The sequence below is a fragment of the Vipera berus genome (assembly GCF_964194415.1).
Source record: "Vipera berus genome assembly, chromosome: 13".
Taxonomy (NCBI): Eukaryota; Metazoa; Chordata; class Lepidosauria; order Squamata; family Viperidae; genus Vipera; species Vipera berus.
The window spans coordinates 8,997,408-9,019,560 of NC_138216.1; the positions used below are offsets into that span (position 1 = coordinate 8,997,408).

The 22,153-nt window shown below is 44.7% G+C and overlaps 2 protein-coding genes across 3 annotated transcripts in view; one reads left to right on the forward strand and one right to left on the reverse strand.

The window, feature by feature from the left end:
* Window positions 1–8,604, forward strand: part of ABCA3 (ATP binding cassette subfamily A member 3) — an 81,095-nt gene extending 72,491 nt beyond the window's left edge. For both annotated transcript variants that reach the window (XM_081338365.1, XM_081338364.1), the window contains 4 exons: window positions 184–371; window positions 1,420–1,493; window positions 1,746–6,302; window positions 6,336–8,604. In XM_081338365.1, coding sequence (XP_081194491.1) covers window positions 184–371; window positions 1,420–1,493; window positions 1,746–1,877 — 394 coding nt within the window. In that variant the 3' untranslated portion in view covers window positions 1,878–6,302; window positions 6,336–8,604. The remainder of the gene's footprint in view (window positions 1–183; window positions 372–1,419; window positions 1,494–1,745; window positions 6,303–6,335) is intronic.
* A 5,099-nt stretch (window positions 8,605–13,703) lies between these two features.
* MCRIP2 (MAPK regulated corepressor interacting protein 2) lies at window positions 13,704–17,015 on the reverse strand. Its single transcript, XM_081338628.1, has 3 exons — window positions 16,759–17,015; window positions 15,959–16,060; window positions 13,704–14,099 (listed from the first exon to the last, which is right to left on the reverse strand). The coding sequence occupies exons 1-3, from the start codon at window positions 16,919–16,921 to the stop codon at window positions 14,029–14,031; spliced, it is 336 nt and encodes a 111-aa protein (XP_081194754.1). The 5' UTR covers window positions 16,922–17,015; the 3' UTR covers window positions 13,704–14,028.
* Between the last annotated feature and the right edge of the window lie 5,138 nt (window positions 17,016–22,153).

Genomic DNA, 22,153 nt, shown 5'->3' on the forward strand with positions numbered 1-22,153 from the left:
TGAAACGGAGATGAGCACCGGCCCCTAGAGTCGGAAACGACTAGCACGCATGTGCAGGGGAACCTTTACCTATTAAATTCATATGCCATCCATCCCAGAATTGAGCGACTCTGGGCAGTTTGCTGGCTTTGCACTTGCCTTTTGTCTTCCCTCCTCTCTCACATCTGCATCCCTCTCCTGCAGCATGGAAGAATGCGAAGCGCTCTGCACCCGGCTGGCCATAATGGTCAATGGGCAGTTCAAGTGCCTGGGTAGCCCTCAGCATCTGAAGAGCAAGTTTGGCAGTGGATACACTCTGCTGGTCAAGACCCACAACGATGAAGAAGGCCATGTAGAAGACTTCAAGGCCTTTGTGGAGAAAACATTTCCCGGTAAGCCAGCTTCGGGATCCCAAAGGTGCTTTTCCACGAGGCAACTGGACTTTCTTGTTTTCCTTTGAAGATGTTTTGCTTCTCATCCAAGAAGCTTCTTTAGCTCTGGCTGGCTGGTGGGGAGTTGAAGGATTTACACAGCTGGGGGATGGAGTTAAGGGTGTCATCAGCCTAGAGTCATTAGCTGTCACAAATGTCCAGGTTCAACCCCTCTTGAATTTTGTTGACTCTTACCTGATGCCAATTTAGTACTAAACTGTAGTTGACTGGATTCTTGTGTACAGACCTGAGCAATAGATCTTGAACTGCAACTTAAAGCATGGTCCTGATACTTTGCTGCTTTTTAAAGCTTTCTTGGGAAGTTGATTTACTGGTATAGTCTACCTAGTGGGGTTGACTGCATAGGACACTTGTAGTCTACTCTGCCTATTGCAGAGTAATTGGGGCATTAATTGGGGCATTAAAATTCAGAGTGGTACCTTGGAAGACAAGGTAGAAAACCAGGACAGAGTGTCATTGTTCCGACAGATGAAACTCTTCAAAAGAACTTCAAGGCATTGTTTTCCTTAAAAGATCTTTTATTCGAGTAGCATAATATCGGCACTTACATAATCGAAGCCAAAAAACTGAATTCCCCTCCCCTGGGCACATAGTATCAAAGCACAATTCCCTCCTCCAATTAACAGTCATAAATCACATTCTCCAATTAGCTTGAAGCGCAGGCTTCCTCTCCAGCTCTCCAGCCCATCAATTCTTTATCAGCTCTGGACTCAGTAACCTTGATTCTCAGGCTAGGTTTAGTGTTGTTATGTCTAGCTGGACTCTCATTCACATCCCCCACCCTCCCAGCATCATCTAACTCTAAAAGAGAAAGGGAAAAGATGGCTACATTTCCAACTGTTGTCAATGCAAAAACATCTGATGCTAGCAGCGTTGACACAAGAGATTTTCAACAAATTGTTGGCCGCAGTTAATAACAATTGCACATTGATTTCAGGGAGATGTAGATGACTTGGCTATATCTTCTTCTTTTTTTTCCCTTTCCCAGAGAGCATCCTGAAGCATGAGCACCAGGGGATGGTCCATTACCACCTCACCAATAAGAACCTCAGTTGGGCACAGGTAAGGCTGGAGCGATGGCCAGGGGTGGAAATTTCTTTCTCACTAAGAAAAATAGTGTATATAAAACTGATCTATCAGGGAAGGGTCTAGAACAGCTCAACAAGTGAAAGCTAACGATCTTCGGTAGGAACTCCAACGTCCTTTTTCCACACTGGCTTTGGAATCTTACAAGCTTCTAAACCTTAGATGGAGGCTGTGGCCTGGAAGTGTTAACTACCCCCTTTCTCTCCCTGCGTGTCTTGTGTCTCCCAGGTGTTTGGGACACTGGAGAAAGCCAAAGACAAGTACTGCATAGAAGATTACTCTGTAAGCCAAATCTCCTTGGAGCAGGTTTTTATGAGCTTCACGCGTTTCCAGCATTACACAGAAGATCGCGAGAAATGAGTCCAATCTTCTCCAGCTTCTTTTCATGGACTGACCTGTTGCCTATAAGATAGTATACAAAGAGGAGGTAATTTATAGTATCAGCCGTGTCTCCAACGACAAAAAGAATGGACCTATTCTCATTGGACAAGTGGTACACCCACCGTACTGGCATTATGAGGATGAATGCATGGGTTGTGTGGCTGTGTTGTGTGTCCATTTGTCTGTGTGAGGCATGAGAAGGAGGAGTGCTTAACCATCTTTCGAGGCAGCTGGGATGTCCTACCAACTCTCAAGATGATGATGATGATGATGGGAGGGCCTAGCCTACTAGCAGTCGTGGAGGCAATTAACCCTGAATCCTGGGACAATTCCGTAATTCAGTATATTGGATGCTTGGATACTGGTTTCGTCTTTCTTTTCCCACTCTCCCAATCTTATCTTCTTGAGAAGTTCCCACTGCACCAGCGTTGGTGTCGTTGGCCCGCCTGCATGTCTGCAGTTTTGGAGCGTTGACAGCACGTATTCATCCAAATGATTCTGATCCATATCTGTACGTTCAGACCAAACTCTTTAGAATGTACCCACTCGTGGTTCTTTTGAGGGTTTGCATCCCTTGGATGGTGAAAAAGCAAGCACATAAGTGAAAGAAGCAAGCCACTCTGAGCCTTCCCTATATTACATCCAGGGAATGGATTCTGCTCTTCAGGAAGTAGTAAAGCAAGATTTAGTATCTCCGCTTTCTGGGTGAGAATTACACAAGTTTGTTTTGACAGAGTCTTCAGCATCCGTGCTGCATACACCAGTATCCAAGTCTCTTTTCTTCTGCTTTCAAAAGATCTCATGAACATCCGATCACGAGCGGTGTTCATGAGCTTTCTGGTTGCAAAGCTGCCTCTGATGTCCTTTAGAATAACTTTTCCCAATCTGGGTGACCTCAGGATGGATGTGGACTTCCAGTTCTCAGGGATCCCCAGCCAGCGTGCCATTCTTGAGAACTCTGGAACTTGATATCTGTACCTCTAGCACTCATTCAAGCTGAGGAAGTTGATTCTGAGAGATTGTCTTTGAAAGCTTAGCTTGCTGTTCACATCCGCTCCAGATTGCTGCTAGCTGCCACAAGGCAGAAGATCCATCTTGTTGGCTATCTTTTTGCCGTCTAACTCTTGTAGACTTGCTGGATGTGGCCAAGGAAACCCGTAGCTCTGTTTCTGGAAACTCAGAAAGACAGTGCTTTCTCTCTTACGCATTGGCGTCACAACCTTTCATGGGTGCATCATCCTACATCTGAGATCGTTCACAGGCTCCCTCTACTTTCCCCCCCCCCCTTTGAAATCCATTGATATGGATTAACAGCAGAAAACAATCCACCTTGGTCCAGAGGGAGACGTGGATTTTATTTTGCAATCAAAGACCACCATAGAGTCATGCAGCCTAGAAAGGCCCCTTTCAACGACGGGACGTTGAGGACGTAGTCCTCAATTGACAACCATTCATTGAGTGGCCGTTCAAAGTTAAAACGCCACTGGAAAAGTGACTTATTATGACCGTTTTTAACACTCTTATCACCACCGCAGCGTCCCTTCAGTCACGTGATCAAAATTTGGACGCTTAGCAACTGACATGTATTTATGAGAGTTGCAGCGTCCCGGGTCACTTGTTCCCCTTTGGTGACCTTCTGGCAAGTCAAGTCACTCCACAGCAGTGTAACTAATTTCAAGAACTGTAGCGGTTCGGTTAGCAGCGGTGGCAAGAAAGGTCGTAAAATGAGGCAAAACTCACTTAACGGCTGTCTTGCTTAGCAACAGAAATTTTGGGCTCCGTTGCGGTCGTATGTCAAGGGCTAGCTGTACAGGTGTCAAAAGGCCCCCACTCTGATAAATAAATAGCTGCTTTCCAACCCCCGTCAATTCTGGTTTGATCAGAGTACAATTTCTGTCGTTTCCACTAGGCTCATTCCTGGTTCCCTGGTTGAATCCCAAATTTTCCCAACAGAAGGTCTGGAGTGCTTCCTCTAAGATTATGTCCTGTTGATGCTTTCAAGAGGAGGGCAGGGCAAGGGGTCATCAGATTAATCAACCCATTCCCCACCCCCACCCCGTTGAGAAGAGATTTCTGTACAAAATTACCCCGTCAAATCCACTTTTTTGTGTTATAGTCTAGGATAGGGGTGGTCAACCTTGGCTGTTTTATGACTCGTGGACTTCAAGTCCCAGAATTCCTGAGCCAGCCACGCTGAGGGGAAAGGGAGAGGTTTCCAAGCTGAGCCATGCTGGCTCAGGAATTCTGGGAGTTGAAGTCCACGAGTCATAAAAGAGCCAAGGTTGCCTACCCCTGGCCTAGGCCTAGGCTGCTTTATGACTCGTGGACTTCAACTCCCAGAATTCCTGAGCCAGCTGTGCTGAGGGGAAAGGGGGAGGTTTCCAAGCTGAGCCATGCCGGCTCAGGAATTCTGGGAGTTGAAGTCCACGAGTCATGAGGGGGCCAAAGTTCCCCCATGCTGGCTCAGGAATTCTGGAAGTTGAAGTCCATGAGTCATAAAAGAGCCAAGGTTGCCTGCCCCTGGTCTAGGAAGAGATTGAACCACAAAGGGAGGATTTCAATAAGCCGTTCTTCCATAAGACCCAGAGACTGGATTTCACAGGGCCAAATGTGCCATTCTCCAAATCCAGCCTTGGACCACTGTTTCCACCTGCCAGACTTGAACACATCTACTCTGCACTGAGCTCTCTATGTGCTACTTGTTAGATAAGCAAAATCCTTTTGGGGGGGCAGGGCGGAGGAAAGGGTGCAGTCAAAACAAAAAAACTTCTTGAAACATTTTCTTTCTGTGGAGGCCTCAGAGTTTGATCCTGGGCCTCCAGCTTTTATTCACCTTATCCAGAAAGGGATGTCCTTGTAATGTATCTATTGGCTTTCATTATTTCCTGCAATAGCACTGTTTTCCATCCAAATGTGTCACAAATTTCCTTCCTTCCTTCCTTCCTTCCTTCCTTCCTTCCTTCCTTCCTTCCATCCATCCATCCATCCTTACTTCCATATCTGTTCCTTCTTTCCATGCATATCAGTCTTCCTTCCTTCCTTCCTTCCTTCCTTCCTTCCTTCCTTCCTTCCATATCTGTTCCTTCCTTCCATCCATCCATATCAATCATCCTTACCTTCTCTTCCCTTCCCTTCCCTTCCCTTCCCTTCCCTTCCCTTCCCTTCCCTTCCCTTCCCTTCCCTTCCCTTCCCTTCCCTTCCTCCCTGGATGATGCTTCTAGACCATAATAAGTAAGCTTGGAAATGACTAGGTTCTTGGGCACCAAAGAGAAGCGACTTACACTCTACATAATTCTTCCCTTCTGAGTAGTTCAGTCAAACGATGGTTGCAACCTCAGCTTTCATTTGTGGTTTCTCTCGGTGCACTGAAAGTGTGCTGAGAGGACAGAATCCACAATCCATCTGCCAGCTTTGTCTTGCAAAAAAGAGCATTTTGGGGATCTAAAAACGACCTCCCGGGGCTTTTCTTCTCTGCACAAAAGAAGTAGGGCTTAAACTCATTGCAGTTTGAATCAATGCAAAAACTCTTCGCTACTTGAATCAACTAATGACACATGGAATGTATGAACTGAGCATCTGAACCTCTCTTGGTCAGAGGGGAAGTGGAAAATATGTGGGACCAGGAAGGGAAAAACTAAAGGATCTCCCAGGTTTTATTTTGTGGTAGTTCTGAATTAATAGTTAGCTTTTACTTTGGGCCTCTGGTGCAGATACTGTAGTTTGTCCTTTAACTAATCTGTGTCTTTTGATCCTTGTCTCTGTATGAAGTCTTGTGAACAGGAACACAGACCATCATTTCTGTTAAGGAGGGCAGAAAGCACCCAGGAGCTGTGTGGCTTTTTTAAAAAAATCCATCCTCTTTTTTGAAAATTATATATAGGGACACGGTGGCTCAGTGGGTTAGGACGCTGAGCTTGTTGATCAGAAGGTCGGCAGTTTGGCGGGTTGAATCCCGAGTGCCGCGTAACAGAGTGAGCGCCTGTTACTCGTCCCAGCTTCTGCCAACCTAGCAGTTCAAAAGCACGTAAAAATGCAAGTAGAAAAATAGGGACCACTACGGTGGGAAGGTAACAGCGTTCCGTGCGCCTTTGGCGTCTAGTCATGCCGGCCACATGACCACAGAGATGTCCTCGGACAAGCGCCGGCTCTTCAGCTTTGAAACGGAGATGAGCACCGGCCCCTAGAGTCAGAAACGACTAGCACACATGTGCAGGGGAACCTTTATACACACACACACTGTATTATCTGGACCTGGATCCTAAACAGACAAGCAAAACTACCAAGTTTAGTTCTCTTAATAAAGAACTTCCTTACAAAGTCAATTTAATAGCTTTAGATCAGGGGGTCTTCAAACTTGGCTCTTTGATGACTTGTGGACTTCAACTCCCAGAATTCCTCAGCCAGGCATGCCTGGCTGAGTAATTCTGGGAGTTGAAGTTCAGAAGTCATCAAAGGGCCAAGTTTGAAGAGCCCTGCTTTAGATTTTTAAAATTGCAAACCACCCATTCAAAACCCCACCCCGACGACAAGAAGCAGAGTCACAAGGCAGCTCAGAAGAGCCAACCAAGTGGAGAGAAGTTGCAGATAGTCTTGAGTTTATGACACTCTCTGTCACAGGGTTCTCTTTTCCGAACAGGAGAAAGGGAAATCTGTAAGGAATGGAGCCACAGTGCATTTAACTCTCCTCCTAGCCCTGAATACCAATTGCGGGAAGCAGTGATGGGAATAACAATGTGCTCCCTCCCTGTTTGGTGTACAAGCCGTTGTGACGGTTTGATTGCTGCACACCGCTAATGCTTCAGGTACATTTGAGCACGATTTAATTTGATCGCTTTATTCATTTTAGACATTTGTAGAGCTGCCCATCTTACAAGCAACTCTGGCTAGCCCCCCACCCGCCAAAAATCAATTGGACTTGGTTACAAGTAAATCAGCAGAGCCCCCTAAACACCAACCAAGGCTATTCCAGCAAGTGGTGTAGATTATTCCTCCTCCTCCTCCTCCTCCTCCTCCTCCATATTTCATCCCAATCAAGGCTCATAATGGTAGTCCTTTCCCACTGGTTTCCAGCTTGGCTGTGGTCTGCAGCTGATACACAACAGGAGGCACTGTTGTGTTGTCCAACCGAGGTTCAGCCAGAAGATCAATTTGATGCCCATCTTTGCAAGTTGCATGGAAAAAAAAATCCTCCTTGTAGAAGGGCTCAACGGAACCCACCCCCCTTCTGCTCTTGGGACCATCAGCACCATCCCCCCAATGCATCAGTGGCTTTAAAAACTTAGCAAAGATTCTTCAGCTAAAAGGACACCACCGGCCAGCAATTTTTTTCCCCCATAGGTAGTCCTCAATTTATAACCGTTCATTTAGGGACTGTTCGAAGTTACAACAGCGCTGGAAAAAAAGTAATTTATGGTTATTTTTTGACCCTTAGGATGCTGCTGCCATTGGCTGCAGCGTCCACGTGGTCACATGATCAAAATTCGGACGCCCGGCCACAGGTCCGTACTTTATGATGGTTGCGTGATACCCTTTGGCGACAAGCAAAGTCAATGGGAGAAGCCAAATTCACTTGAGCGACCGTGTTATTAACATTTAACGACTGAAGCGATTTGCTTAGCAAGTCTGGCAAGAAAGGTTGTAAAATGGGGCAGAATTAACTGCCTTACTTAGCCACAGATATTTTGGGCTCAGATGTGGTCGTAAGTCGAGGACTACCTGTATCAGGCAAACTTTTTGGAGCTTCCTTTTATCTACTTCTACCCCGTCACATTTTATATATTTTTTTGTACTCATTTCTCTGCGCATTTTTTTTTAAAAAAAGATGTTTTCTCAGTAGAGGGAAAGGGATAAAATTCTCTGGATCGCCTGATTAATTTCTGCACGCTGTGAAAGGACGAATTATTGGGATATGGGGGGGAAATGGCTATGTTCCAGGACCCCTGCCACAGTTTAGCCACGATGGACCACTTTCGTTCCACTCTCCATGTTTAGCCACCTTTTATACAGTTTCAGTTTTCCCAAAAGCTTTGTGCGAAATATTCTTAAGTTGTCCACAGCTGTTTTTTGTCACGACTGATTGGTTAGTTGGTACTTTGGCTCAAACTACAGTTCCCTTCCTCTTGCACAAGTCCCTGCATTTTTGCACAGTGTATGTGTGCGCACGCGTGTGTGTGTTGGGCCTGTGTGTGCATGTTTGTATGAATCCAGTTTGCACTCTGGTTTCTCAGGTCTGTCTTCGCATCCTTCGCAAGACGCTAGACCACAGTGATCTTAGCTGAGGAAAAAGGGAATCAAAGGCTTGGAGGTGTCTCATTTTTTTTCCTCTCCTGCTCTTGGCTGCGTGAAATATTGTGGTGAACTTGCCACGGATTAAGCCACAAAGATGCCCATAAGCTACTATGGTTTCTAATATGTGTGTGTGCGTGTGTGTCATTTTTATATGTATGTGTTTCGTCTTCCGTAATTTCAGCTAAAGTTTAGATTGGGTTGGGCACTTTCTGTGTCTGCATGCCAAAATGGAGTACTATCCCCAGTGGAAAGAACAAAGGTCAAAAGTAGACAAGGGATGACCTCATTTTTGTGTGTTTGTGTGTGTGTGTGTGTGTGTGTGTGTGTCTGTTCACTCCACTGCTCTTCTTTATTGAAGTCAGCTGCAGTGGTGACATTTCCCCGTCTCAGAACAAGAAAATAAACTGGATTTTCAAGATGGAGACTCCAGAGTGTTTCTTTACACATGTCTGTTGATACTTGACTTACAGCAGTTCATTTCAGGACCGTTCAAAGTTACAACGGCGCTGAAAAAAAGTGTCTTATAATAGTTTTTCACACTGATGATCTCCAGGGTCACCTGATCAAAATTCAATTGCTTGGAAACTGGCATGTACTCATGACGGTTGCAGTGTCCGGGGGATCATGTGATCACCATTTCTAACTTTCCCAGCCAGCCTCTGACCAGCCAAGTTGATGGAGGAAACCAGATTTGCTTAACAACTTAACAATTGCAGGGATTCACTTAACAACTGTGGCAAGGAAGATCATAAAATGAGACAAAACTCGCTCAACTGTCTCACTTAACAACAGAAATTTTGGGGCCAATTGTAGTAAATTGAGGACTGCCTATATTAAGGAGTGGCACACTAGGGGAAAAAAAACAGGCTCTGTTTGTGGTGCCTTTTTAGGCACCCCTAAATTCCTTCCCTTGGAGCCAAATTCTAGAAGCCAAGAGCTGTAATGGGATCTAGAAGCACTAAATGTTGAACATGGAATATCTGAGCAGATTTCTGTTTTATTTCGGAGGCAGGCTGAGGAGGCACCACGCTGTTATACAGCTGTCTTATTTATTTCTTTATTTTTATCCTGTATTATTTTTATAAATAAAGGCACCTAGAACTCATTCCTGTTTTCACCACAACAACCCTGTGAGGTGGGTTGGGCTGAGGGAGAATGTCTGGCCCAAAGTCACCCAGCTGGCTTCCATGCTAAGGCGGGACTAGAACCCAACGTCTCCTGGTGATTGGCCCAAAGTCACCCAGCTGGCTTTCGGGTCTAAGGCGGGACTAGAACTCAACGTCTCCTGGTGATTGGCCCAAAGTCACCCAGCTGGCTTTCACACCAAAGGCAGAACTAGAACTCACCATCTCCTGCTTTCTAATCTGGTACCTTCTCCACTAGATCAAACTGGCTCTCTTATTTGCCCAAACAAGCTATTTACTCAAAAAAGGTAAGGGGCATTAAGGAAAAACAATTGGAAGATTAGAAATGGGAGCTGTCCAAGTCCTGCTTTTATTTAGGCGACTGGAGTTTCCATTTTAATGGATTAAAAAAGCTAATTCCTGGCTAGGCAGTTAGATAGACTGAACCCTCAACTCAAACCAGTCGCTGAAAATTGTTATTTCCCACTTTTGTGGATTGCAGTCCAGTTCACCAGTAAGCTATTGACTATGTGCAGATAGATAAAGGTGATCAGTGAAAGAGTTAAGCAATAGGGTTTTTTTTTCCCTTTAAGATGTTATAAGGCTCTTTATATTTTTCTGCAGTAAACTAAGAGGGTTATCCATGGAATACGTTTGCACAACATGCTTCAATCCAAGTACTGAATTACTCAATTTCCTGGGATCCTGCAACACCTTTTAATGAAATAAAGAGGCTTATTAATCCGCCCCAAAACCTCTAATCAAGGTTCAAAATAACTAAGCTTATCAAGTCATGGAAATGCCCCCACAAAACCTTCAATTGACCCAGTTAAATATGGCCTCTGATTCAAAATGGTTTCTCAGCCTAAGTGAACCAGAAGGGAAAATTCCAGATCCTGTTTCAGAAGCTCTTGTATTTACGTAGCACATTTTTACCATTTTAGCAAGTCCTGTCCAATTTTTTTTTAATCTTCCAGAACTTTAAACAAGAACGTCCACTCCAAACTGTCACGGGCCTTTTCTATATCTCAGAAAGTCAACGCAGCTTGTTTTTCATTATGTTGCTCCAAATGTTTTAAAATGTCCAAAGCACATCTACAGTAACATTGTCCTTTTAACTGGTTTTTTTTTAGATGACAACCCAGCCGGTTCCTCATGAATAAACCTCTGCAAAATTATTTTGTGTCTGTCAACTGAAATAGCTGCAGAAAAATCAAAAACAAAACTTGGAATCCTTATTCAGGACTGATTATCAGCCTATCTATTGTCCAATCTCATTAGGTATTAATGTGATATTGGCCTCTTTCCAACTCACTGGCCTCTTTCCTCCCTGTAAGATAGGATCCGTTGTGTTTTGTAGGAAAAAAAAAAGATAAGTGTGATAATCCATTTGGTTGCGCCACATTTTTACCGAGCCATTGGTGAGCAAATGCAAAAGCTGCAAAGAATCTGGAACAACTGAACACAGAATGGCAATGTGACAGGTCCCTCCTGGGCATATGCTGGTGTGTGTGTGTGTGTGCGTAAGGGACACTCGGGTGTCCAATACCCAGTTCTGTGCCTCTGGAGCTGAGTTTGAAGACCCCTGCTGTAGTCGGTTGGATGGTGTGTTTATATGGATGATCTCTTTCTTTACTTGCAAGAGATTCTAATCCAAGGGTCTTCAAACTTGGCCCTTTTGTGACTTGTGGACTTCAACTCCCAGAATTCCTCAGCCAGGCACGCTGGCTGAGGAATTCTGGGAGTTGAAGTCCATGAGTCATAAAAAGGCCAAGTTTGAAGACCCCTGAGTAGACTGAGGGCTTGTGCAGCAGCTTAAAGCATGAGAAACCTGACACTCCAATAGTTGCATATTTGGGGGGGGAACCCCCAACCCAAATGGGAATTCGAGGTCACTTTCTGAGTTTCCCCTACCACTCCTTCCTGCCAGTCCTAAAGGCTGAGATTCCATTAGATTCCACGTTTGTGGCTGGTTATAGACTCACACCAATAGTCCATCTTGCAGACTGTAACTGATCACTTAGCATGGGTGAATTTGACACTTGTGGGCCATTCACAGGGAAGCGAATCATTGTCTTTTGACTTAACGACCCCAACTCAGCCCAAACTTTCTGTTGTTAAGCAGGACAGTTCCGTGAGTTTTGCCCCATTTTACAACCTTTCTTGCCAGAGTTGTTAAGTGAATCACTGCAGCTGTTAAGTTAGTCAAAGGGTTGTTAAGAGAATCTGGCTTCCCCCATTGTCAGAAAGTCACAAAAGGAGATCAGTTGACCCCGGGACATTGCGACCGTCATAAATGTGAGTCAGTTGCCAAGCGTCCCGAATTTTGTTCATGTGACCCTGGGGAAGTTTCAACAGTGTGAGAAAAGGTCCTGAGCCATGTTTTTCAGTGCCGTTGTAACTCTGAAGGGTCACTAAATGACCTGTTGTAAGCCGAGGATTATCTGTATCCACTTATCGACAAACTTAATGCTCAAGGCAGTTTTCGTGACCAAAACTTACAGGGGGAAATTCAAAACCTTGTGGAGGGGGTGTTTGCTTTAAGGCAGGAGTCTAAGGAGTTTAAGGCACAACAGTTCTAAAGAAACACATCCAAGAAGGACACACACACACACACACACAGAGTGCGTTTTCTGAAGGCATGTTTGCCCCTTAAAACGTGGGCGCCAAAATGGTTCCAAACCCCTAAGAAGGCTTGCAGGCAGCCAGCATCTAATCCCCAGTTCCCTTTTCAAATTTTGGACAGCTCACGGTTGAATCCACCCCCACACCTCTGCCCTACAAGCGTGTGAACCCAGCCCTCAACTGGAAAGGGGTTGTTTAATTTCAGGTAAGGATTTTGCAAGACAAATGACACAATTCTTTCCAAGAGTTTTGGCTGGGCCCGCTGTGCTCTGTATTGTAAATGCCAGCCAAGAAGGAGACTTGCCCGCTCTTTCCCAAGAACAAAAAACAAAATAAAAAAAGCCTCTAAATGTTTAGCATGGAAGAGGTGGTGGGAGTTGCTAAGAGCAACTGGAGGCCTGGACAAAAAGGACACTCGCTGTGCTCCCACAACCTCCAAACTCACCAACCCTCGCTTTGTGGGTTAACCCTAAGCTAAACCCAACGAGTTATATTGGCTTGTTCACCCAGGTTTAGGAGTTCCCGTGTTGTACGGGGCACGGCAGGGGGATCAAACTCGGCTTCCTCCTTGCAAAAAAATTCAGAGCGCTGGAAACTGATGGCAACTTCCGAAGCCTGCATTCACCTATTGACCGTGTATGAACCAAGACCTTACATTAAGCCACGATACGGTTTGCAAAGCCTCTGGCTTGTGCACTCCGGTTTGGGGGCTCCCGTGCTGGCTGAGGGAAGGCACAGGGACCAAACTTCAACTTCCTCTTTGCAACTGGAATTCAAAGCAACTGGAGACTGAAGGCAGAGTGATGCAGTGGTTAAGAGTGCAAACTCTGCCCACAGCCTGGAGTTCGATCCTGACCGGCTCAAGGTTGACTCAGCCTTCCATCCTTCTGAGGTCAGTAAAATGAGGAGCCAGATTGTTGGGGGTCCTATGCAAATAATGCTGACGTTGTAAACAGCTCAGAGTACTGTAAAGCATTATGGGGCAGTAGATATAAGTCTAAATGCTGTTGCTTTTGCTGTTTCCCCAGCCTACGTTCACCTAAACCTTGGCTCTTTTATGACTCATGGCAGTCAACCTTGGCTCTTTTATGACTCATGGACTTCAACTCCCAGAATTCCTGAGCCAGCATGGCTCAGCTTGGAAACCTCTCTCTTTCCCCTCAGCGTGGCTGGCTCAGGAATTCTGGGAGTTGAAATCCACGAGTCATAAAGCGGCCTAGGCAAGGGGTAGGTAACCTTGGCTCTTTTATGACTTGTGGACTTCAACTCCCAGAATTCCTGAGCCAGCATGGGAGAACTATGGCCCCCTCATGACTCGTGGACTTCAACTCCCAGAATTCCTGAGCCAGCATGGGAGAACTATGGCCCCCTCATGACTCGTGGACTTCAACTCCCAGAATTCCTGAGCCAGCATGGGAGACTATGGCCCCCTCATGACTCGTGGACTTCAACTCCCAGAATTCCTGAGCCAGCATGGCTCAGCTTGGAAGCCTCTCTTTCCCCTCAGCATGGCTGGCTCAGGAATTCTGGGAGTTGAAGTCCACGAGTCATAAAAGAGCCAAGGTTGCCTGCCCCTGACCCAAACAAAGGTGGTCTTTTGATTTTCCCCAGTGCCTGATCCTGGCAGCTCTGAATAACTGCAGCTGGACTTTCCTCTCTGCCTCTCCTTGGCATTTAACTTCCTTTGGGAGGGGGGAGAAAGGTCCTTGGGGAGGGAGGCCAACCCCCACCAAAAACTCCTTTCAACTTGCATTTGTACCACTGGCAGGATCAACGTGTTTATTGTGAACACAGTCTAGACTCCGGGACCAAAATGGACTCGGTGTTGGGTGCCAGGCCTGAGGGAGGAGAAGAATGCCCGCTTTGTGCCCCCCTCTCTGGGCACCCCGGCATCCCCACAATGTAAGGTCTGCAGGCTTCTTCCGGGCAATCGGGCATCTCAGCCTTTTCAAGGCCAGCTGAGCGGCCAACCTCTCTCCACGCCAGCCCCCTCCCCCTTTATTTGTCCAGTTCTCGCTGCGCTCCGACGCGCCTGCGTTTTCTGAAGAGCGGATTTGAAAATTTCTCTCGGAAAGCGGCCGCTCCTGCCTTCTTTAAGAGCCATTCTTGATTTTGGCCAGGAACTGTTGAGCCCACCAGTCTTCGAGGTCAATGGGAACAAAATCTGAAAAAGGGAACAAGAAAGTTAGAATTTGCAAGGCCACTCCGCCCCCCCCCACACACACACTTAAAGCTGCTTAAGTGTGTTATTTCTTTTCTATCCAACCCTCAGAGCCACGGTTCTCAACCTGCGCAACGTTAAAATAGGTGGACTTCCACTCCCAGAATGGAGCTTAGTTGCTGGCTGGGGAATTCTGGGAGTTGAAGTCCGCTCATTTTAAAGTTGCTCAGGTTGAGAAATATTGTTTCAGAAGTGATGAATTATAACCCCCACCCTGCTTTCTTCTTCTTATTATTATTATTATTATAATACAGGGGTCTTCAAACTTGGCAACTTTAAGACTTATGGACTTCAACTCCCAGAATTCTTCTGGGTGAGGAACTCTGGGAGTTGAAGTCCACAAGTCTTAAAGTTGCCAAGTTTGAAGACCCTTGTTATAAGTTGTAAGCCAAGAGTCACTTTATGTGGGAGATAGGTGGCACAAAAAAACTAATAAATTTAATATATAAAAATAATACTGTCTGGGGTGGTTGGTTCTTGGAGTTCGTCACCACTTAGAAGAACACAGTTCTCCATCCCCGGATTTTCTCCTATGTCATAGACCACTGTTTCTCAACCTGAGAAACTTTAAAAAGGCTGGACTTCAATTCCCAAAATCCCCCAGCCAGCTGGATGGCTCGGGAATTCTGGGAGTTGAAGTCCATCCATCTTAAAGTTGCTAAGGTTGAGAAACACTGCTATAGAGCAGGGGTCATCAAACGTGGCCCTTTTATGACTTGTGGACTTCAACTCCCAGAATTCCTCAGCCAGCCTGGCTGAGGAATTCTGGGAGTTGAAGTCCACAAGTCATAAAAGGGCCACGTTTGAAGACCCCTGCTATAGAATAACTTTCCCACCAAGACTGGCAAAGCTGTTTTCTTTCTTTCCCTCTCTCTTCAATTTAGCAGAACTTGCAATAATTGTCAAGTGCAATTGCAGATGATTTAGGATACTTGCAAAAAACATCATTGCAACTAAACTGCTGTTGCACAATGCAATAGCTTCTGGATGAGCTGAGATTACAACTCCCAGCATTCCGAGCGATTGGCTTGGCTGACTAAGAATTCTGGGTCCTGAAGTTCAGCACGTGTGTGTGGGGGGGGGAATGGCTATATTTTATGCAGAAATCACTCGGGGGAGAAAAGCAAGATTCTTGAGCAATTAAAAGAAGGTTTCTCCATGCATAAGCAGAAAACCTCTGCCAAGCCTTTAAAACTCCTGTACAAATCCAAACATTTCTGGGGGGCAGGGAGGGGGGGAAGGAGACAAAAGGCCAGATCCATTCCCCTGATTTGCTTTGCTTCAACTTTGCTTCAACATGGGGCCTGGGGGAGTGAAGGGATCGTAAAAGTCAAAATGGCGGCCCCTGTCATGCAATTGGAACACCTGCCCCATTTTTTAAGGGCACGGTACGGCGGCCATCTTAATTGCTTTGATCTTCTCCCTCAAAGATGCTTTTTTTCCCCCTATTCTTCCAAAGGCAACTAGACGGTTTCTTCAGGAAGAAGAAGGCATTTCGCTTCTCGTCCGAGAAGCTTCATCAAGGAGCTTCAGTCCAGTTGCCTTTGGTAGGAAAATAAAAAAAGCACCGTTGAGATTTTTATTTATTTATTTTTTATTTTTTATTTTAATTCCATTTATATCCCGCCCTTCTCCGAAGACTCAGGGCGGCTTACAAGCTTAGCAGTATTCATGCTTTTATTTATATTGCCTTGTGCTTGGATTTGGGGAGAAGCAAAGGCCTGGGAAGGAGCAGGGTGTGTGTGTGTGTGTGTGTGTGTGTGTGTGTGTGTGTGTGTGTGTGTGTGTTTGTGTGTACTTACCTTTCAGTTCCGGACTGGGCGTCTTCTCTGCGTATTGTATTGGACCAGATCCACCTTCTGCTTGCTCTTGACTTTGCAGCTGCTCTTCCACTTCTTGCCAAGCTAGAAGCAGGAAGAAAAGAAAGCTCAGAGAGTTCTCGACTTACAGCTGTTCATTTAGTGACCATTCAAAGTCACAACGGCACTGAAAAAGGTGACTTAAGGACCCTTTTTCACACGGCCGTTGCAGCATCCCCCACGGCCACGCGATCAAAATTCAGGCGCTTGGCAACTGACTCACAGTTATGACGGTGGCAGCACCCCGGGGCCACGTGTGATCGCCTGTTTGCGACCTCCTGACAACGGGGGAAAACCAGATTCACTTAACGACTGGGTGGCTAACTCACCCACTGCAGTGATTCGCTTAGCAACTGCGTCCAGAAAGATCGCAAAATGGGGCGCTGAATGTGTCTTGCTCAGCGATGGGAAAATTGGGGCTTCCCCTGTGGTCATAACTCAAGGACCAACTGTAAGGTTGATGGATGGTTTCCCTCCATAAAAACGTGAGTTTTTGTTTTTTGTCCTGCAGCTCTCTGGCTTCAATTTGTGTCCTTGACAAAAACAATGCAAGGACAAACAAATCGGGGGCTCCACCAGTCTTTTGACTTCCTGTTAGAGCAGCGGTTTCCAAACTTCAACTTCCAGGATTCTTCAGCCCGCCTGCTGGGAGTCGGGGAATTCTGGGAGTTGAAGTCCACACGCTTTTTCAAGTAGCCACGTTGGAAGCCTCCTGCGCCAGAGTCAGCCAGCAGCCAGCTTACCTTCGTACACAAACCGGACATTTTCTTCGTGAGCTACAGTGTAGTTTTCCTCTGTGGTTGCGGGGGGTGAGATCATCAATGGGGGTCTCTTTCCATTGACCCTGTTGAACACAAGTTTGGGAAGGGGGCTGCCAAGAGAAAACAGAAGAGAATAGGATTTCATTTCTGCTTTGTTGGGAATACAGCAAGTTCACATGACCCCCATTATATGAAGATATTGTTACGACTTACGACTGTCTGATTTCCTTAACCACTGCATGGTTTCAGTCTTACGATGCCGTGATTCGCTTAATGGCCTCCATCAAGATGGTTTTAAAGTTGGGTCTGCTCATGTGGGCGCCTTGACTTGTGACTATCATGACAGTCCCAATTGCAGTCATAAGTCAGGGGCTATGAGCTTGCCAAGAAAACTGAATTGGAACGTTTTGCCCCTTAAATATAAAATTTTCCAGTGTCTTTTCCTGGCAGTTTTACCAAATGTTTGTCAATCCTGATGTGCATTTAACTTCTAGTAATTACTACAGGATGTCCTCAACTTAAGACCACAATTAGCCCAAAATTTCTGTGGCTAGACACGTAAGTGAGTTTTGCCCCATTTTATGACCTCTTTTGCCACAATTTAGCAGTTGTGGTTGCTAAATAAGGACTATTGGTGCTACTTCAGCAGTGGCAGATGCTTTCTGCATTGCTGGCAAGATCATGGATGGGTTCGTATACATATATAGTCCTTGACTTATAGTGATCATTCAAAGTTGCAACCACACTGAAAAAAGGGACTTTTAAAGATTAAACATATGTTTGAATATGGTTAAAAAGAAGAGAAAAATTAATGTACGTTAGCCTAAGAGGGACATGTGTTTTAAGTAGTATACTATCTTCTTATTTCTTTTTCTTCTCTTTTCTCTCTCTCTTTTTTAAGACATGAGAAAGGTGAAAGTGTTGGGATGGCCCGTATGAGGAAAAAGACTTAAATACTTAAGTGTAGTTAACTTTGAGAAAATCTCAACCGGTAACATTGCGGGGAAAACAAACTTAAACAAGAATTTTGTAGACAGGATCTATGTAAGCTGATCTATGATCAGTTAGCAAAGAAGCTTTATACTGATGTGGTTATTATTTGCAGAAATATTAGAAAAATGCCTATATTTAATTGTTATTTATCAAAATAATAAGAATTGTATTGATTCAAGGTTGGCTTATGGGTAAATTTTAGATTGTTATTATTGTTAATAGTTTATAATAGTGGAATTTTTATTAGTTTTAATTATATGGTATTATTATTATTTTTAGTATTAGTATTGTTTAATAACTTGGATATTAATTTGTTTATGTTTTTATTATTATTATGTTCACTTTTATTTTGTTTGTATTTACGTTAAAGGGGAGTTAAAGCGCATTATGAACTTGGTTATTTATATAGTTGGTTAATGTTAGTTAGATTATGATTATTATATTTGTAACCCTGTGTTCAGCTTTGGGAAGTGGGGGAGGAAGAGGGGGGGTTGGGGGGGGTTGGTTTTGGGGATTATATTGTAATTTTTCCAAAACTTTTTTTAAAAAAAAGGTTGGCAAAAAGAATATTATTGGAAGAGAAATTCAAGCAAAGCTATGTGGACTATAGAATTATAGAAACTAATCCTTATTGTTTTTTAAATATAAACCCAGACAACATGCTGTTTAACAAATATTAAGGTGATTAAGTTAAAAAAACATCAACAAAATATATTTTTAAAAAAGAAAAAAGGGACATGATCCTTTTTCACGCTTACGAACATTGCAGCATCCCCAGGGTCACGAGTTCAAAATTCAGACGCTTGGCAACTGACTCATATTTATGACGGTTGTCCCAAGATCACGTGATCCCCTTTTGTGACCTTCCAACAAGCAAAGTCCATGGGGAAGCCAAATTCACATAGGAACCACGTTACTAACTTAACAACTGCAGCGATTCACTTAGAAAGGTCATAAAAACTGGGCAAATCTCACCTGCTTAGTGATAGTCATTTTGGGGGTTCAACTGTGGTCATAAGTTAAGGCCACCTGTATGAAGGAACAGGAGTAAAAGGAGAAGATCCTTTTGTGTGTATATTTAATGTAAAAAGGTAAAGGTAAAGGTTCCCCCGCACATGCGTGCTAGTCGTTTCCGACTCTAGGGGCCAGTACTCATCTCCGTTTCAAAGCCGAAGAGCCAGCACTTTTCCGAGGATGTCTCCGTGGTCATGTGGCCGGCATGACTAGATGCCAAAGGCGCACGGAACGCTGTTACCTTCCCACCGTAGTGGTCCCTATTTTTCTACTTGCATTTTTACGTGCTTTCGAACTGCTAGGTTGGCAGAAGCTGGGACGAGTAACAGGCGCTCACTCTGTTACGCAGCACTCAGGATTCGACCCGTCAAACTGCCAACCTTCTGATCGACAAGCTCAGCGTCCTAACCCACTGAGCCACCGTGTCCCTATTTAATATATTTAATATAACCATGCCCATTTCGCACAGCAACTCAGCCCAACGATAGCGGAGGAAGTAAAGAGTCATAAAGGAAGAAAGCTTCCACCCTCCGAGCTAATTCTTGCGCTGGCAGGTCCCAGCGACTTAACAGTCCATTTTTAATCTTCCCTAATCTTGAGTCGGATTAGTGAAAAGAGCCACAATCTTTGGCACAGGACGGTTGGAAGAGTGCATCACTCTTCGAAGGAGGCAGATTGGAGAACTGATCTTTAAGTAAAGGAGAATCTCTCTGCTTCAAATCAAAAGAATCACACACCACACCGGAGGCTCCGTGCCTCCCCTTCGCTACTCCAGCAGAACTATTTTGAACTGGAACAGAGCTTGCAAAAAATCCATTTGGAATTGGATTTGCAGACCCCCAACCTGAATTGGAATCGCTAGCAAAACTCTGGGCGAGTCCGGTTTGAAAGTGCTTGTGTGAATTTGCCCTTCCTTTCGAGAATCTGCCCAAATCCGACTGCTTAGGTTTGCACTTCAGGCCAATCCAACAGGTATTTTGTGTTCCACATACAGGTCTTTGACTTGACCACAGTCGCGCCCCAAATTTATGTTGCTAAGCGCGACATTGGTTAAATGAGTTTTGCCCCATTTTTCAACCTTCCTTGCCACAATTGTTTCAGGTGGATCACTGCAGTTTTTAAGTTAGTAAACCCGTTGTTAAGGGAATCTGGCTTCCTGCTTGACATGGTTTGTCAAAAGGTTGCAGAAGGGGATCACATGACCCCTCCGGGACACCGCAACCGTCATAAATATGAGTTGGTTGCCAAGCATCCCAATGCAAAGCACCTGACATGGGGATGTTGCAACGGTCATAAGTCTGAATTTTGATCCTGTGTGCATGGGGATGCTACGATGTTTGTTAAGTCTGATAAAAATTGGTCCTAGGTCACTTTTTTCAGCCTTTGTAAATTCGAACTGTCACTGAACGCACTATTTTAAGTTGAGGACTATTTATATTGGTGCAAACGAGAACTTTAACGAGCAAGCGTAAGATTTCAACCTACGCTGGCATTTCTCTTTTAAGTCTGAACTGGCATTAAATGAACAGATAGTCAAGGATTATCTGTACTCCCTTGAATGAAGAAGCAAGGCTAATTCTATTCCTCTTACTACTAATAGTTGTCCTTTTGTTCAATAATATGCAAGTCACTATCTAGAATGCAGTTCCGGACTTTGCCACGGTTTTTAAGTTCTCTGGGGCAGGAGTCCAACGGCATCTGACCCAGATTCTGCCACCTGATTGCATTTCCACAACATCAAGCAAGTCACATGGTGTTTACTCATCCTTCCCAACCCTCCTCCTCCCCCCCCCCCCCGTGTCCCATCCAGGCCCTCTCCCGAATTCTCCTTGCAACTGGACACACATTTTCCCAAGGTCAGTAGAACAAACGGTCATTGTAAAACTTGCCAACACCAAAGCTGAAAGAGACACAACAGTGGGAACTGAAACAGCACAAGGTCTGATCAGAGGTGATCAATGTGCACTATGTTTACGGGTGTCCGGCCTGACTCTGGCGCCTTCCCGGGCCAAATTATGTATTTTATTAAATACACTTTGAGATAAAAGTATTTCTTCAGGGGAAGAAAAAGCTTCAGAGAAGGAATTGCACTGTCTTCAGTCCCTTTTCATTGCCTAAAAATTGCAGTGTCCAGATATCACTTTTCCCCCTGCACTCCATGAGGTCTAGAATCTTGTGCAAGCTACCACTTGAACAAAGTATCATATAATGGTACCATCGTCTTAACATTGCATTAAGCTGTGATTGCTTAAACACACCACACCTGCAGAATGCACACAAAGCACGAAGACATATCATGGATTAATGGCTCACAGTTGCTAGGCTTATATGACAGAAATTAGACAATCACAACTTAGTTTTGTTGGACAGTTCAGCACACGGGGTTTCTGTATAGTCCACCATATTCTTACCAATGTAGACACCTAAAGACAACTGTGATTCCCTTTCCCTATCCTTCAAATGCAGCCAAATGAATTTATATACGATCCTCAACCATAAAGTGCTTTTTTAATGGCAAAATGTAATTTCTCCCTAGTTTTCACATCTAATTCAGAATTACAAATTATTCTCTGGCTTAAGATTTTGGTTTTAAGAGGGTGGGGGCACTTTGGTGTCCCCTGGGTTAGTTAATGCTTCAGTGAACACTTCCTAGCCAGAAAATGGGTTAATTTTTGTTACATCATTTAACACGTGTTGTGCAAACGCCGCTATTAAGTAAAGAGTGTTTTATGAAGCAGCTTTCTGGACTCTTGCTACATAAGTAAACAAGCAGGGCAACAAATTATATCGACCAAAAGGAAGATAACTTTGTCAATGGGATGTTGAGTACCTTCCAAGTAGGTGGATACCTACACGGTCTTGCACAATTCTTTTATTTCAGCAAAGCTGGTCACAGCGATCAACAACACATTTAATTTTCAACAGTTCCTAGTCCTGCCTTTGGCATAAAACCAGTTTGGGTGACCTTGGGCCAGCCGCTTTCTCTCAGCCCTAGGAAGGAGGCAATGGCGAACCATTTCTGAAAAACCTGGCCAAGAAAACTGCAGACAATCTCCGAGAATCGAACGGAAAGTGGGGGGGGGGGGGAAAGCAGACAATGGGTTTGCAAGTGTCCAACCAGCCAGACACTAAACAAACACGGACTGGGCTTCAAGTAATGTGTGACACAAAGTAAAAACTGCTTTGCAACCCAAAAGCTCTTCTAAATGCTGGGAAATATTGTCTGCTCTTTCAGGGCCCTTTGAAGTGTGGAGAAATGATTTTAACCTCAACGTATGACCACATTTGAGCCCAAATTTTACGTTGCTTAAGTGAGAAATTTGTTAAGTGAGGTTTTTTTAAAAATCCCATTTATATCCCGCCCTTCTCC

Bases quoted from the DNA above. Each gene is read 5' to 3' on its own strand.
- MCRIP2 (XM_081338628.1), bottom strand. From the start codon at position 16,921: ATGAAATCCTATTCTCTTCTGTTTTCTCTTGGCAGCCCCCTTCCCAAA. The intron at 16,061-16,758 runs GTAAGCTGGCTG...TCCTGCTTCTAG, and splicing joins TGTCCGGTTTGTGTACGAAG to CTTGGCAAGAAGTGGAAGAG. The intron at 14,100-15,958 runs GTAAGTACACAC...TCCCTTTTTCAG, and splicing joins GCCCAGTCCGGAACTGAAAG to ATTTTGTTCCCATTGACCTC.